Source organism: Passer domesticus, chromosome 3 (genome assembly GCF_036417665.1).
Source record: "Passer domesticus isolate bPasDom1 chromosome 3, bPasDom1.hap1, whole genome shotgun sequence".
Taxonomy (NCBI): Eukaryota; Metazoa; Chordata; class Aves; order Passeriformes; family Passeridae; genus Passer; species Passer domesticus.
The window spans coordinates 9,832,013-9,848,968 of NC_087476.1; the positions used below are offsets into that span (position 1 = coordinate 9,832,013).

Sequence of the window (16,956 nt, forward strand, 5' to 3'; positions counted from 1 at the left end):
TGTGGTCACCCTGTGGTCACCATGTTTTGGAGGCTGAGTTAATTTAATAGTGTGACCATGGTCAGACAATTCCAGATGGGTTATGAGCCAGAAAACTGTCACATTTAATAAATTTCTATTGTGATAGCCCCTGTGAAAGTAGATAATCAGGGTAACATATTCTACTGTGTTCCTTTCCTTCTCTACATTTTTCTGTATCATCCCTGCCTTTTTGCTGGAAAAAGAATGATTCTAGCACTTTGCACTGGAAGAGATTTTCCTCAGAGAACGGAGTTATTTAGGACAGAGGTCCTAAATCTCTGTAAAATTACTCTGTGTCATTTAAATAGAAAATGGTATAAAGTTCATTTCATCAAACAGTCTTTCTTTTTGTGGCTGAAAATACTTATTTTTTACTTGTCCCATTTGCCTTCTCTGCACTTTGAAAGGTACGTTCATATTTTAAAGGAGTTAAAGTAGCACACATTAACAGGGATCCTGCACTGTACCTGGCATGCCTGGGTTTTCTCATTTTTGTTGCAGAGCACTCAAAGTTCTGCACTTTGTGGGGAATCTCAGTGAAGAGACTGAAGGGCTCATCTTGCAGATTGCAAATACTCCCATTGTCTTAAAAAAAACTTCCCATGGGTGGATCCAAAGCCCAGTGAATTCAAGGAAGGTGGTTGATTTTATTGACTGGATCACTCCTCTGAGTGTCCAGGAGCTGGAGGGTCTGTCTGTTCCCTGAACTGTGAGCCAAGGCTGACCCCACACAGGCAGTGCCCTCTCCAAGCAGGATGCAGTCCCACAGCACCTGAGCAGAGCACAGGAGCAGGGTCTATTGACTGTCCCAGACAAGGCAAAGCAATGTAACCGGTCCAGCATCCCTCCAGAGAATCCAGTCAGGAGCAAAAGGGGACAGGAGTGGAGACAGGAGTGGAGACAAGGCTACAGCTTGGGTCCAGAGCCTGTCCAGGAGGGATTACCAAAGACATGGTGGAGGGGAAGCTGCAAGGTGGGAGCCATCCAGGTGTCAAGCTGTGTACAGTGTAGATCTGATGTTGCTCTGGGACACAGGGCCAGGGCTGGAGTCACTCCACAGTGTAGCTTGGGAGGCTGAGACTGAAGAAGGAAGCTGGAGACCCCAGAGCCCTGTGCAAGGCTGGGGGCCAGGCAAGGCTGGTGAGGGCTGTCGGTGCCCTGAGGGTGGGACTGCAGTCCCTGTGTTGGCCAGGGTACAAGTGCAGGAGCAGGACTCCAGGTGCTTGAGGAAATGTTAATCACAAGCACACGTGCTTGAAGTTAAGCAGAAATGCTTTGTTGGGTGGGCTGGTGGTGGTGACAATCACCTGCAGCTCCTGTGACTTCAGGTGGTTGGTCAGATGCTTCACATTACAAAAATTCTGATTTCTTGTACTGGATGAAGGCCCACAGCTAACAGTAAAGTTTGCAGGTGTCCTAGTCTGCTCCATCTGTGCTTTTGTTGACTCTGTCAATCTAAGCATGGCCTTGGCAGGCAGGAGCTGTTTTAAACCTGTGTTAACTTTCTTTTATTGATTCTTCTATGTCCTCTTGAGTATGTTTGCCTCATACATCTGTGGCAAACATACTCGAGAAAACAAAAAGCTGAAGCAAGCTTGTAAGAGTTAGCAAACTGAAGAAAAGCAGGTCTAAAAGTGAAGCTAAATGCTTCTCTTTTTTCATCTTCTAGTAATTTCTGGGAATGTAAGAATTAAGGGAAAAATTTTCAGTTGGCATCATGTTAAATTTGAAGAGTATTGACAATAAAAATGGGCTTAACTTATAAAGGTTGGAAGTTTATAAAAACAGGAACTATAGTCCAAGTTGCTATAGAACTGGCAAGCTTTTACTTCAAAAAATTTATACTGTTTAGTAGTCACTGTGATCATATGGTAAAAGCCAATCTTAACACCTGACTTTGCCAGCTGCTGTGGAATAGAAAAGTTATTTCTGGATCTTATTTGCATTCTGTGATCTGAAAGAAGAGACACAAAATTATTCCAATCTTTCCATGTCCAGGTTTAACTATAATTAATACTAGCTAGGAACCAGGAGAAATTTTATCACCAGACTGCAGATTCTTAGTCTAACAAAGTTAATTGCTTGGATTTATGTTGAAAGAATGGAGCTAAAATATTGTTTGAATAATTAAGTTAGGTTTTTCACAAAACTCTTTTTAAGTCAGGATTTGTGCACATTAAATACCAGTGGAACTGTATGAGGAGGATGGAGACCTGTCTTCTAAGAAAGTAATATATGATAGAGGCTTGAAATATTGTGTAAAACTATTTGTCCAGATCAAGCAGTACATGAATGTACAGGAATTTGAGCTTCATATTGCAGTGACATGGGGGGTTGTGATAAACCAGAAAATCCAAACAAATAAGGTGAGGGATACTGATAAAAGATTTCCTCAGATCTGGAGGTTAATTATTAGCTGATCGTGTCTAAGCTGAGCTACCTATGTTCTTTCACTGTAATAACACCAACTCCCTTTCCTAACAGAAGCTGGAGGCAAAGATACTACTGAACTAGAGGAAGTTTATTGTAATTCCTGCACAAAAGGAAGTGGGTGTAATTCCACGTTCTTAAAAGATGGATCAGCACTGAACCATCATGAAGCTTTTACAAACAGAATTTAAAAAATTTAAAAGGCAGAGGAAAATGGATGTATTGGGCATTCATTAGCATGCCTGGAATGGACAATGATATTTCCTTACAGAGATTCTCTACAGCACTTTTAAGTTTGCATCGTGTCCTGTTCATTGCTCTCTTTTAAGTCTTAGCCTTATTGAGTCTTTTTCTAAGCATATAAACCTGTTATAATAAATATAACCTTATGTAAATCAAGAAGATAATTGCATGAAAGGGTAAAACTAGATGCTTACAGAGGAAATTATCTTAAAATAATCACACATCGGATTTCGTATTTATTGAGAGATATATCTGGTTCATTAGTCCATGTGTAATACACAGTAGTCCTATTTTGAAATGTAGGATCTGCTCCAAAGCCCTTTTAAATCCATTGAAGAGCTTCCACAGACTTCAAGAATTCTTGAATCAGTGAACTTTTGTAGTGGTTCATAATTTTTTAAGATCATAAACCATCTCCTCCAACTGCAAATCAGGGTTCTTTTGGTTGGCATGTTAATCCAAAAACGTGTTCCTTGAGTTTTATTGCCAGTGGTCTGGTGTAGCAGTTGCATTGATTGCATAAGGAAAAAGACAGGAAACATCTGAAGTAGAGATACAAAGATGAAAAAAACCCCAACCTGTTGTTTGAGAAGAAAGTTACAAACTGGAAATTTTTTGACATATTGACCTATTTTCACTCAAACTGTGGAATTTTATATTGTGGGTGGCTTATAGACTTTATAGATGATTAAGTGGGGAAGAAATACAGTTGTGAAAAATGGAATTAATGAAGTCTATGTTTACTACTTTGTGGTTATTCCAATGGTGTATTTAGAATTTAAAGCAGTGCAAGTTTATATCACATCAATGACACCATAGATAATGTGTTCTCCAAAGGTATTAACTAAACAGTGACATGCAGAGATTTAGAATAAAGGCTGAAGAATTAAGTATTTCCTTTCCACAGAGAAGTGCTGAAGTATTTCCTCTCCTCAGAGAAGTGCTAGGCTTTTCTTTTCCAAAATTGTCCTTGATAGAGAATTTTTTAAAACTAAGCAACCAAGAACTATTTTGACCCCTGAAGCAACTGTTTTGATGTTGCCTAGTCTTTTTGTTTGAGTCTCTGTAGACATCCATGTGGGTTAGTAGTGATTCCCAGTGACAGGAGCATGATCTGAAGATACGTGCTTAAAAGAATGTTACAAATACTCAGTCTGCCCACAGCCTGAGTGAGGTGCTTGCCTACATCTGTGAAAAACCTTCCAAACACTCTTTCTGAATAGGTGCAAAGTGTTCTCTCTAGCCAAGAACACCTCTTTTTTTGGCTGGTCTCACATCCTTTTTGGCTTGCACTCCCTGGAGGTGCAGAGTTGAAGCCAGGGAAGTTGCACATCTGCTTGGGGAATTTGGTGCCTGTGTCATTTAACCACAAGAACAAGTTTTTCTTTGAAGTGCCCAGAATGCCTAATCAGGGATCAGCAGCTTCTCCCCTTGGTGGAAAAGGATCCCAGTGAGCATTTAAAAAAGTCAGTGTACCACTATATACTTACCTGTGATGTTTCATTCACTCTGTAACTGAGCGCCTGTTACCATCATTTGTGCTGTGTGGGATTCTAGTAAAGAAGTGATTACAAGAATTTCCAGAATTTTTGGGGTGGGTATAAGATGTGTGTTGCACACAGTGAGCAAAGAGAGCAATATTTCCCCAGCCTTCTGAAAAATATTTAAAAGTTACTATCAGCCCCTTGCTACTCCTTTATTTCTTACACCACTGGGGAGCGTTGCCTTTTACAGCCAGATTCTGATCCTGCTGTTGCAAGAGATATTTGACTTACCTTAAGCCCTACTGAATGTAGACTGTGTCAGGCTGATACTCAGAGGGAAAAACTGTTTGCAGTAAAGGCATTTGGAAGAATCTATTCCAGCAGTATTATTGCTTGAATAGGGGTTTCAATTCTGTTTGTTTTTATTTTGGTATTTATACAGACTTGACTTCTGAAATGTTCATGTTCCTGACACATCTAAATATATACCCTCAAAATGCTTTTAAGTCTTTAAAAGTAACATAGATAACATAAATAAGTTACTCACCCTGATTTGTTGATAAATCCTATGCATACTTTTTTAAAAGCATAGTTTTACTTTGCATTGAGTTTGACCCATCATTATCTGTGAGAAAGTGGAAATAAAAGTGGTCTCTCTTGATCTCATGGGTCTTTGTGCAGAGCAGCCAGTAGTGTTGATAATAAACTGCAGCAGAGTTAGAGAAGCCCTTTTCCCTTTGTTGATTTACCAAGTCTCAACATTGATAAAGGCATGAAAACTGTGTGAGAATATTTGAATACTTGACACTGGGGAGAGCCCTCCCACACCTGGAATCACATGCAAAGTAGCCACTACATCAGGCCCTATTTAAGGGATTGCATCCTAATTTTTGTGATAGTAAAATGTTTCTTCGCCTCCTTTCCATACAAGGAAGCTGGTTTTGTTTTTTATTTATACTGGCTTAACAACACTGGCCACCATTATTAAATTAAAATTAACTCAGCACAAGCACTTGAACTACCCATTACACCTTTGCTGCAAGTCCTACAGGTGGGTATTTAAAAAGAGCATCACAGACCCCAGATTGTCAACTGCCTTTTCTCAAAGCAGACCAACTGAGAACATTTGGTTTCACACTGCCCTTGGAAAGCTGAGAAAACCCAGTTCTGGTAAAACAAGCTGAGAATCAAGTTCCCCAGGACCTTACCATCAAACTGGCTGATCTCAGCCATGGCAGGATCACGAGGGAAAGAGATGGTATCTCAGAGAACCATATCCCAAAGCATTTAGGGCTTCCTAGCTCTTTGAATTCCCAGAAGCCAAAATACAACTGAAGCAAATTTTTAGAAAGTGTGTCCCAAACCAGTCTGTTCCCATGTCGTTTATCCTATTCATTTGGCAGGATAAGGTGGAGACACTTTCATAATTCCAGAGAAGCTAAGTCATTTTCTATAAACCTTGATTGAAACTAAAATTAATTCTGGGATAATGCCTTTTAAACTAGTTTTCATCCAAGAACAAATAAAACTGGTTGCTGTTGAGAGATGTCACCCAGAGAGAAGCTGCTGGAGCAGCCAGTGAATGTATGTGGGAGTAATACTGATAAAATGTGAATGTATCAGAGACAAGGATTTCAGCAAGGACACTGGTGCAGTCCTGCTATTGCACGTGTGCCACTCCCTTATATCCACAGAGATCAGTCCTTCACTCTTGGCCATCAGCTGGAGTGGTGCCTGCCCATGTAATAAGATCCTGAAGTTGTTATAACATGTACCAAATTCCAGAGAGATAGAAATAAATTAATATATTTTAATTTTTTTGATATATTTTTCAGTGCTGGTCTAAGGCAGTTACAGAAAGGCAGAAAAGAAATCTCTCTGTAATTTGTACTTCTGTGAACTGTCATACATACTATAACAAGTGCCAGTGGAGTCAACTGCAGGAAATCTTTATTATTTTCTTAGAAACTCTTTAAAATGTAAACATCCTGTTGATACAAATCTCAGATTCTTCTGATGTTTACTTAGCAGCTGCCATCATTGTGCAGTGTCAGAGTACACATACCATATTACAGGGTATGAGGCTGACAGAACCCTATTTGGACTTGTGTTTTATTTTACAGAAGCTAAGGCTGAAAATACTTCTGAGCCATTTAATGGTAAATCATCATCTAAGAATACTGCTGTTATTTTAAAGCTATTTGGAGCTTAGAAATTGCATGACTATTTCAAATGCAGCATTGAAATGGCTGGCAAAGACAGCCCAAGTCCCCTTCACTGTGCCTTCACAAGCAGATCCTGAAGCAGGACATGTTTTAATCACTCATAGCAATCAGGATATTGCATCAGGAATCATAAAGTCTTTGTCATGTCCAGTGGTAGCTGCCATTTCCCTTCTGAGTCAGGAATACCTGGAAGTCTCACCATTCAATATTGCAAAAGAATAAAAGATAATCCTCTCTCCCTCATGGCAGAAAAGTTTAAAAAAATGCAAATATTAGAAAGTTTAAGCCCACAGCAAAACCAGAAAGAACTTCCTATTTATTGTTTTGCAAATCTGTTTATTTTTAAGCTAGTCTAATTATTTTGGGGGCCTGACTCATCATTTCTGAATGCTTAGATTAGCAGCAGCTTTCCATTGCTGGTGCAGTGGTTGTGCTGACTCAGGATGTCTTTACAGCCATCCACAGGAAAATATGCACTTTACAGATCCATGCAGGCCATACAGTGCATGCCAGTGTTCCCTACATTAATGGAGATCCCATGTGCCTCTGGTTTGTTAATTATTCCTGCCTGCCTGCCGCAGTAGCAAAGCCCCTGATGTTAAAATTAAGATGGGAAGATGGATTCTGGAAACTTTTATTTAAATATATCTAAAATTATACTGTTTAAATGTATTAGGAAAGAGGAAGTCTGTGTATTTCATGTCTGTGTGTGATACAGGCAAAGAGCAGATACATTTTGTCATTCAAAAGGAGATTGTCAATCTCATAAATGGCGGTCAGGTTTCCTAGGCCCTGTACCAACATCTGGATCACAGAAAATTTACACCTTGATTGCAGTCTTGCTTTTTCTCATAATCCAGTAATAAGGAAGCACTTTGAAAACAATTCCAGAATTAAAAAAACACTTCAGTTAAAGTTTTGGATGTGCAGGCATGGGCACACGGACAGAGTGCACACACCAACACCTGCACATGAAATAAGCAGGCAAAATAACTGTAGCATCAAATCAAGTTCCCCAAATCCTCTGTTTAAAAACTGTTAGTTGATTATAACAGACCCAAACCTTACTTAGTTGCATGTATGACACAAGTGTCTGTCCTACCTTGACTGGTTTTATTTCTATCCAAAGGATTCTACAATGTCTGCAAATAAAGCTTGGGGAAAATGCACTGTTTTCTCATGGTAGCAGTTCCTCGCTTGGAGAGGGAAGCTTCTCATTCCAGTGTAGAGGAGACACATGCTGAGTTAATAAAGAGATAAATAGTGAGGGAGCAGTAAACAGAGAGGAGGAGGAGGAGGCGGCAGGAAGAACCAAAGGCTCTGGTTGTTTGGCCAGAGGAAGACTTCTGGTGCCATAGGAGGTGGTGGATTGGCACTACCCAAGCAAGGCCATGTTTCCTGAATGTGTGATGGAAATTGGGATGCCTGGTACACATGTAAACACCACAGTACAGTGATCTGTACGTAGATGGTTTTATGCTGAGCTGAACCCAGCCCTGCTGCAGGAACAACTGCTACTCTGAGAGATGCTTGAGGAACAGTGCTGGGAGTAGAGGCTCTAGAAAAAACAACTAGGATTGGAGTTGGGACTCAAAACGAGATGAGACTAAAATTTGGACTTCACAGGGCAAGAACGGGGGACTAGAGCAAGAAGCAGAAGTAGGAATTAGAAATAATGAGATATGGAGAATAAAACTGAAATAAAGAACCAAAGGGGGTGTGGGGCAGTCTTGAGACCAGAAAGGGTCTCAAGAAGTCATACCTGTAGAGTGAGCAAATGACTGGACGACAAGACCAGTAGTTGGTAAAAGTTCTGCCCTTTTCTGCTTGGAATGGAACCTAAAGTTCTAAAATCTTATTGTTCCTGTCCTCAGTGGATGCCCTTTACTATGTTTGCCTTAAGAAGAGAAGCAGAACAACAGAAGGGAATTTGTAGAGATGGATAGTAAGTGGTGAGGACCTGGTGTTCCCAATAGAGGTACCTGAGAGAGTTATTATTTTGGCCAGCAGTTGACTGAATGTCCATTGGTTACTGGAGCTTTTTAAATGTGATCCTGAAGAGCATCTTTGCTTTAGTTTCAGTTGGAAGCATTCCATGTGGTCCAAAGTATGGTAACCAAAGTATGGTAAATATGGACAAACTGGACATCTGCTTCAAAAACACACCATAGATTTTCAAACTAAATCATTAATTTCTGTGCTGGACGCCTCCAGTGTGACAGCAGCAGGAAGGTGTCCCATGCTCCTCTGGCCAGAAGCTGACAGTGCTGCTACTTTCAATTGCAGCATGACCTTAAGGAACAGAGGCCTAAAGCAGCAAATCTAGAGGTGTTGAACTGTTGGCAGTACTTGTAGGTGCCACATGTGAAATACCTGAGGTTTGGTTTACCTCCTCAAAGCCCAGCAGACTGTGCACACAGGTTCTGCTAAAACCAGTTGCATTACCAAGCATTTCACAGCTGGGGAGCACTGACCTCAATTCTGACACCTTTTGTGTAAGTATTCAGTGCTGATCTTTCATTAAAACATCCCTTTTTCTTTTTCTTCTTTCATTAACCAAAAGAGCTGTGTAATGGAGGAGACAGCAGGATGTAGAACCTCATTGGTAGCAGAAGGGGTAAAATGCCTATTGAAATGAAAGTAAGCTGATGGTAAGGGCACCTAAACTTTGAAGAGAACGGGCTCTTGGTGAAGTCATCAATATTTTTCATAGATAGTCACAGTTTGTTCTCATTTTTCTGAATATCTCATTTAAGACCTTGAAATGTGTATTACAGACAGATAGACAGTGTTTTAGAACACCTGCAAAAGCAATCCAGGAGTGCTGTCCTTTGAGTACAGTCAATACTGTGTAATGCTGCACACGCTGGAAAACCAGCTCGAGGTGTTTCACTCTACACTACATGCTTTCATATTAATAAATGTAGTTTGACATTCATTTCTGTGCTCCCCACCTGCAAAATGAAGATTAAAATTGCCACTAAGGTGTTGCAAAACTAAATTAATAAATGTGAGCATGTGAATCCTGTAGTAGTGCATGCCAGAGGAATGCAGAGCATAAAGAAAATAAATCCTGTCTGTAAACCATGAAATATGTAGTAAATAAATCCTCAGACCGCACACAGAATTTAAAATGAAAAATACTATCAAATAGCAGCTCATCAGCTGAATATCATCCTGTCAGTGGATTGAGTGAATCAAGGATCCTTTGGATCATGCAGTGAAAAATTAAACTGTAATGCAAATATACCAGGGGTAAGCTAAGAATGCACATAAATCTTCTATTTGGGCATTTTCAAATCTGTGAGTTCTCAAGTTTACAACCCTACCTGGAGAACAGCCCATTTCACAGTCCATGCAGACTAAGCCAAGTATTTTATCCACCTTTTAAGTGTAAATGGCTTTTCATCTTTTTTTAAATGATCATGTGATGAGTCTCTGTGACTTGCCTTTCAAAAATCTAACCATTTCAAGGACTACTCCATTCAATTGGAGCTGCTCCATTGCTTTTTTCCCCCCTCAGTTTCATAATTTTTATTTCTGTATCTGTTGGTAATGGAGCCCAGGGTTAAAAATAATTTGGTCAGATGTTTTGCTTCCAAAAGGCCTGAATGCATCTTGACATTTTACATTGGCTTTTCTGAAGAATTTTTGCTAGTGTGATATCTTGTGATTGACGAATTGAAGGCTAGATCAAAAGAAATTTTCTGCTAGAGCAAACAACACACACCTTGTTTTCAGCAAGTAGTGAGGACAAAGGAGACCAATACTGTTTGTTAAGATGGGATGGTTTATGTTTTATGTTTTGCACATAAATAGAAGTATGATTGGGGTTGGTGTCTGTGCAACTGAGATGCTATATTTTGGATACAGACAATAGTCAATAATGAACAAGATTTGGGCAAACTTCAGCAAGAAAAAAGTGAGTTAGACAAAACCTTGTAATAGTTTGTGAAATGCAGTCTGGGCTCTTAGCCCACCTCTACCCCAGTGGGTCCATTTATTTATATTCCACATGGCTACAAAAATGATGGAATTGAAGATATTTGTGATGAAAGGAAAACTTCTTTTCCCCTAATTTATGTTAGCATTGCTCAATTATTCACTGAAGTACAGAAATGAAATATGAAACAAATGCGAATAATGGAATTGGGCCAAGCTGTGTGTGATGTGTTGAGCAATCAGCATCCTTTTGGTACCTGCATTCAAACATTTTAGTATGAAGAGTGCTCCCCATTAATCTTGTTCTTGTACAGTCTGAAATCCATAGGTTTTTACTCTCTCCCAGAAAACTACAATCCCCTCATATACTTTATAGAAATTGAAAAGCTATTGCATAGCTATAGCATGCAATGTCAAGAAGAAAATGAGGAGAAACAATGATGTGGGGAAACATGACATTCACTGTTTTAATAGAGAGAAAAGTCACTTCCCTGAAGATGGTATTTTCCTGGAATTTATGACTTTTGTGTTTAGGTGGGCTCTAGGGCAGGTAGCACTTGCTTCATGTATGTCATCGGCCAAGGTTATTTGGGCAAGATCAATACAAAATGGACTTGGGCAGAATTTTAGTTCCATGTTACAACCCAGAATAAAGTTGTTTGTTGGTCTTTAGGAGGTGCCTGCACTCCACACAGGCAGCACTTCACAAGGATAAGATAGAGAGTTGGGACAGTTCAGTCTGGAGAAGGGAAGGCTCCAGGAGACCTTAGAGCACCTTCCATACCTAAAGGAACCTGTAAGACAATCAAGAATGTAAGAAAATTTTTAGCAAGGCCTTTTGCAATAGGACAAGGGGCAGTAGTTTTAAACTGAAAGAGGATCAGTTCAGACTAGCTATCAGGACGAAGTGTTTTCACAATGAGGATGGTGAGACACTGGCACAGGTTGCCCAGAGAGGTGGTGGATGCCCCAGCCCTGAAAACATTTAAGATCAGGTTGGATGGGGATTTGAGCAAGCTAATATAGGTGAAGATGTGCCTGGTCATTGCTTTTTCTAAATAGCTGGAAAGCTAACACAGAAAACTGCTAACAGCTATGGAAAACACAGCAGCTGGGCTCTTGGGGGTGGACTTCATGGACAACTCCATGTTTTGAGCCATAATAAGCAATTTACTAAGTCAGCCAGGCTTTCATCAACAGATTTCTGTTTTCAGAGTTAAACCTGTGTTGCACAGTTTTGCAGGTTAGGAAACTGAGTTGCAGAGCATTTAATTGTCTTCATCATATCTGCAGACCTGGAAACAACCAAGGAGTACCAATCTGCTTTTCCTTACAGTGTATCTCAGGATTTGATGCATTATTTATTTCCAAACTATTGTATTGGTTGCTCCATCAGTAGCATTCCACACTGATTATTTTATCCACTTTTTTTCTAGCTGATCTTTTACTATGGAACTGGAGACAGCTGGTGTCCACAGCACTACTACGATGAGATCAAAATGGATTTTCCGGACGGGGACATTCGGCTCTGTGAGAAGGGACTCCGCCACGCCTTCGTGCTCGATGCCAGCAAGGAGATGGCTGCCATGATCACAGACTGGCTACAGGACGATCTGACCAAATTATAAACACTAATTCAGTGATCAGCAAGAAAATGATGTAATTATTTTGTGAACGTGTAAATTTTTTTTGTGAGAGAGTCTGTCTTATTTTTTTTTCTGTTTATTATAGATTATGGCTTGTTTTCTATTGAGATGTTTTAAAGAAAGTTAAAGAGAGACTGGCTGGACCAAAGTATAGTTTTATTGACTCAGTGCTTATGTAGTTTCATCCTGAGTCTTCAGGACTCCGGAAGACTTGGCGAAGGGTGGAATATTTATTGTCTGCTGGCATTGTAGACAATGCTGACACAACTGTACCTGAGCTACTACCATCCCATTCTGCTGGAGAAGTGTCAGATGTGGGTGGGTCCTGGCAATGGGTTCTGCTGTGCTGTGAAAGGCCTGGCCCTCTCCTCATGTCTCACCCCAGGTGCATGGCAGCCAGAACAGCCCAAGGCCCTGGGCAGCCCTGACGTTGTCTCCTCTGGGTCAGAGGGGCTTGGTGGTCAGGCAGAGTTTGGGACAAGTTCAGGGAAGATGTGGAGATCAGGTGTGCAGTTTCTCCAAGTCTCACCACGGGTTTGGGGCACTGCCAGGACTCCACAGGGTATTAGAAATGCTGTAAGGTATCTGTGACTGCTCAGCAAGGGAATACATAAGGATCTCTTGCCTGGAACATGGCCAAGTGCTTCATTTTTCAATTGACTTTAGAGAAGGGAAAGTACACTGATCAAAAATGCCAGTATTTAAAAATTAAAATGGATTGCAGAATCCATGTATAACAACTTCTAGGTGGCCTAGCTCTCCTGATGAAGTCCATGAGAACAGTGCTTGCTCAGCAACTTTAAAGAATTGAACCACTTTTGATGCATGTCTAAATTTCAGTTCTTTGCTCTAAGGACTGAAGTATGAAATTTTCTGCCAAGCCACAAATTAGGTACATTCACCATCAGAAAACATCTGTTACTGTGGCATGGCTGCACCTATGACATGGCATGAACATTACTGCTGAGAACCAGAGCCTTGCATGGTGCTGACAAGTTCCCTGTTCCTTACATTTGGTGAACCCTTTCCTTTACAGATGGAAAAAAGAAAAAAAAAAAAAAAAAAAAGAAAAGAAAAAAGCTTCCTACCAGTTGTGATAACAAAAGAAGTTGCAGGGAATAACTAGAAATGAAAATATTGCAAGTAAGGGGAACAGAGCCAAGTGTAATCAGGAAAAGCTTTCTAGCCACAAACCTGTGAAATAGTCTCCCTGTGGAGCTCATAAAGACATTTATAAATAAGCAAAACACTACAGAGCAGTCAGGGGAGGTCCTGCCCTTGCAAAAAGATGAATTTAGACGATGCCCTGAGTATCTAAGTTACATGATTTATTACCAGTTTTGATACATGTGAGAATGGTATTGGAGAATGTTCTCTGTGATGCAGAAAGATAATTGCTTTGTTTTCTTACACGATTATACACACCCCTTCCACTGCTCTCTAAACCCCCCTTGAACCTTTCACTAATATTTGGGGCAACTTGTAATAGAGTTCAGTTCCTGGATGTTTTGGACTTGTTTTCAAACCTGCAGACTGACACTGGATTTAAGTGGCCTTCTCTGTATCAGAAACTGGTTTAGCTTTTGAGACTAGCCAGTGGATTTTCCAGTTACACTGCCACGTAATGAAATGGTACTGATGAGTGGGCAGGAATGTTGGGAGCGCAGTTTCAGCAGCGTGGGGAGGAAGCAGACACTTTCAAAGTGAGGAGACTGTGCCCATGCAACTGATTCTGCTTACTGGAGAGTCACAGGACTTTCCATCTTTCTACAGGTCCACATTCAGTCAATGTCAAAACAATCCTTGTGCTCACTGTAGAAATCCATGGTTGTGTGTGTGTGATAGCCCCGGATGTTGGCATTGTCCCAGCTGGATGGCCTTGTGGCAGATGTCCCTGCATCTGGTGGCTGAGGTGCTCCCTGGGGCAGAGCCGGGGAGGACGGGCACAGACATGGAGACACATTAATGTGCACCTACATGTACATGTGCACCTGTCTGTGTCAGCAGCATAAAAACCACTGTTCACTTGGTTGGTTTGGTTTGCCCTTTGGTGTGGTTGAAGAAAACATTTGTTCTTCGAAGTTTGTGGAGTCAGGGAATGGACAGAGAGACAGTTTGTGGGAGTTCAGCTGTTGTAGTGGATCTCCTGAGACCAGACAGAATCTTGCATTAACCAAAGATGACAAGCAACTACTACAGCCTGGAAACTGAAGCACCTATGAGAAGCAGTTGTTTACAGTGCATTATGTGTATACTTTGTATGAGGAATTAATTTAGCAATACTTGTACTTGACTTGTGTATGCCTTTTATACAAAAGTTAATCCATTATACTAAATCCTAACTGCATTAAGACCTAAACTGAGATTAGGTCTGGTCAGTGATGACCCGATCTACTGCAGAAGAATGCCTTACAATTTTCTTAAAAGAATTTTCTCTAGTATTAAAAATAAAAACTATATTGATTCAATTGCTACCTTCTGCCTAGAAGCTGTTACTGTAAGGCAAAGATCTGAAAATTTGCTACTCTATTCATTGCTAAAACACATGGGCCTACTTTCCACAGCTGTATTTCCTAAGGGGAGCAGATCCCACACAGTGAGAATCCAGCTCCTTGGAAGCCCGTGGTGTTCATTGTCACCCCAGGCAAAGAGTGTCAAAAGTGCTCGTGGTCCAAATGTGCCAATTTACCATGAAAACACAGTGTGGTTTTGCCTATTTTAGACTATTTAAGAATTCTTGGAAAACCTATCACAAATATATTGACTGTAAGCTGTAGCACCTACTCACTGTCATTCACATCTGTGCTTGATTCTCACCACACGAGTAACCCTGCCAGTGCAGTGACTTTGACTCATGTGCAAGTGTTTTGCTAGATCGATACCTTTTAATAAAAGTACACAACTCCAATAACAAAAATAAAGAAATTTATGGTAAAATGTAACTTGATTCTTTGTTTTGGTAACTTGTTTAGTCCTAGTTCAGCTCCTTTATTACTTCATGCATACAAAATCTACAGAAATACTTTCCAGACCCCAAATTTCACATGCACTGCAGACATCTGCCAAGTGCACAGAAAATCCGTGGGTGGTAGGCACCTGACTCGCTTAAGCATTTTTATCCAGAGCCTCTCCAAAATAATCAATCAGTTTCCCCTTGCTGCCTCCAGCTCCATGTTTGCTGCTCTGAATGAGCTATAGAGTGTGTGGATCAGTGAGGCTTGTCCCTTCAGGAAGCTGGATGAGTGCTTGCCCAGTGTTTATGGTGAAGAATTTGGAGTTGGACTCCAAGCTAAACACCAGATTCTTGACTCACAGAGACAGATTGCATACATGAGCCACAGCAGATAATCTCTTCTCTGCAGCTGAGATCATTTATGTATTTATTTTACAGAAAATGGGTTTATATGTGCATCCACCCGCCCCATCCCTTTCTTTGGTCTAGCTAATTGCCAGCAAAGACTTTAAACAAGATGTTCAATGTTATCATTTTAAAGTCACTCAAACTATTACTGGGTTTGGATAGACTCACTAGACCCAAGAGATTTGTTTTACTCTGTGTCACAGGTCATGCTCAGACTCCCAGCTACAATAAGTTTCTGAGGCTCTTCACTTGCAGGCATATGTTCTCTTTCCTGGCACACTTACAAAATAAGGATCCAGAGAGCATTTGTGAGTGACCAGGAACTATTAAAACAGCATATATTTCTGGAACAGCCGATGGGGGTTGAGCACAAGCAGCAGATCCAGCAGCAACAGCACAAGCAGCTGCCAGGGCGATCGCTGCTCTCAGTAGCATCACGCAGAAGTTATGGAACAGGCTGACATTCGTGCTCAGATGGGACAGGCAGGGAGGGATTTAATTAAAAACCCTTTCAGAGTGCTTGAGCTGATAGTCAATAGCCTGGGTTTTGCCTGTTGCAGGAAGGTGCTTGCAGGAGAATAGTTGTGTTGCAGAAAGTTTGCAGCAGCTAATAAAATACAGGTGTTTTTTAAAACATCTGACTGATGTACCTGGCTGCAGGGTTTGCCAGTCAGACACTCAAAGATCTTTTTAGTCCTGTTTGAAGCAATTCACACTGAAGGAGGAAATCAGGGGGTCCTCCTGCTGTCCCCCTTTGTGAACATCTTCAACAAAGCCCCCAGACTCAGAAATACTGTGCTTCATACACTTAGAGGAATCCATGGGATGAGATAACTTAGAATTAGGAAAAAGAGTCTTTCCTAATGCCAAGACTCATCTACTCCTCTTCCCTAACCAGCATCCTTAAAATTTGGAAAGTATTCCACTGTTCTGTTCTAGCTTGTAGGACACAGGAATGCCATTTTCAGAACATAAATGTTTTGATGTCCTAACATGCTCTCATCATGCAGGGGGTACAACAGTTCATTGGTGATTATAGAAAAGAACTTATATTTTCACTGACAAAGTAAACCCACGGGATTTTAAGTATCCAGAGTGGTTCAGCCCCAGTTCAGATCATGTCCTGTTTTACCAATGCTATGCATTTTCTTCTGTTGTATTCATGTTTGACCTTGGACATCTCCTCTGTCCTTGCTGTGCCTTTGATTTCTCTGCAGTTACAAACTGCCTGGTTTATGTTGTCAATCACTTGAGTAGTCTGCAGTGCTGTGGAGTAAAAACCATTGAACACAAACCCCACCACTCCCGCTGGTTCCAGTGAAGACGTGGTGCAATGCCTGTGAACGACCATTTGCTCTCACCCTTCACTGCTCTGTTGAAATCAGCTTGTTACAACAGCACATTCCTGTAAAACTGCTCACAGAGTGGGCCCTGGGCAAAATGCCACTCTGCCTCCCTGTAAAGATCTCCTCTGAGGCCAGTGTCACCATCAAATGGGCATGTGGGGATGCAGAACACTGACCAGGAGGTGGGTCCTGCTTGGTCAGACACTCAGTGTGCACTGGGAACAGAAATTACTCCAGTTGAGTTCTCCACATTTGTTC

At 40.9% G+C, this 16,956-nt stretch overlaps 1 protein-coding gene across 3 annotated transcripts in view; it reads left to right on the forward strand.

Annotated features, from left to right (window-relative positions):
* The window catches only part of LDAH (lipid droplet associated hydrolase), a 112,095-nt gene extending 97,162 nt beyond the window's left edge, over positions 1-14,933 (forward strand). For all 3 annotated transcript variants that reach the window (XM_064411805.1, XM_064411807.1, XM_064411806.1), the window contains exon 7: positions 11,782-14,933. In XM_064411805.1, the coding sequence (XP_064267875.1) occupies positions 11,782-11,973 (192 nt within the window). In that variant the 3' untranslated portion in view covers positions 11,974-14,933. The remainder of the gene's footprint in view (positions 1-11,781) is intronic.
* Positions 14,934-16,956: the final 2,023 nt, after the last annotated feature.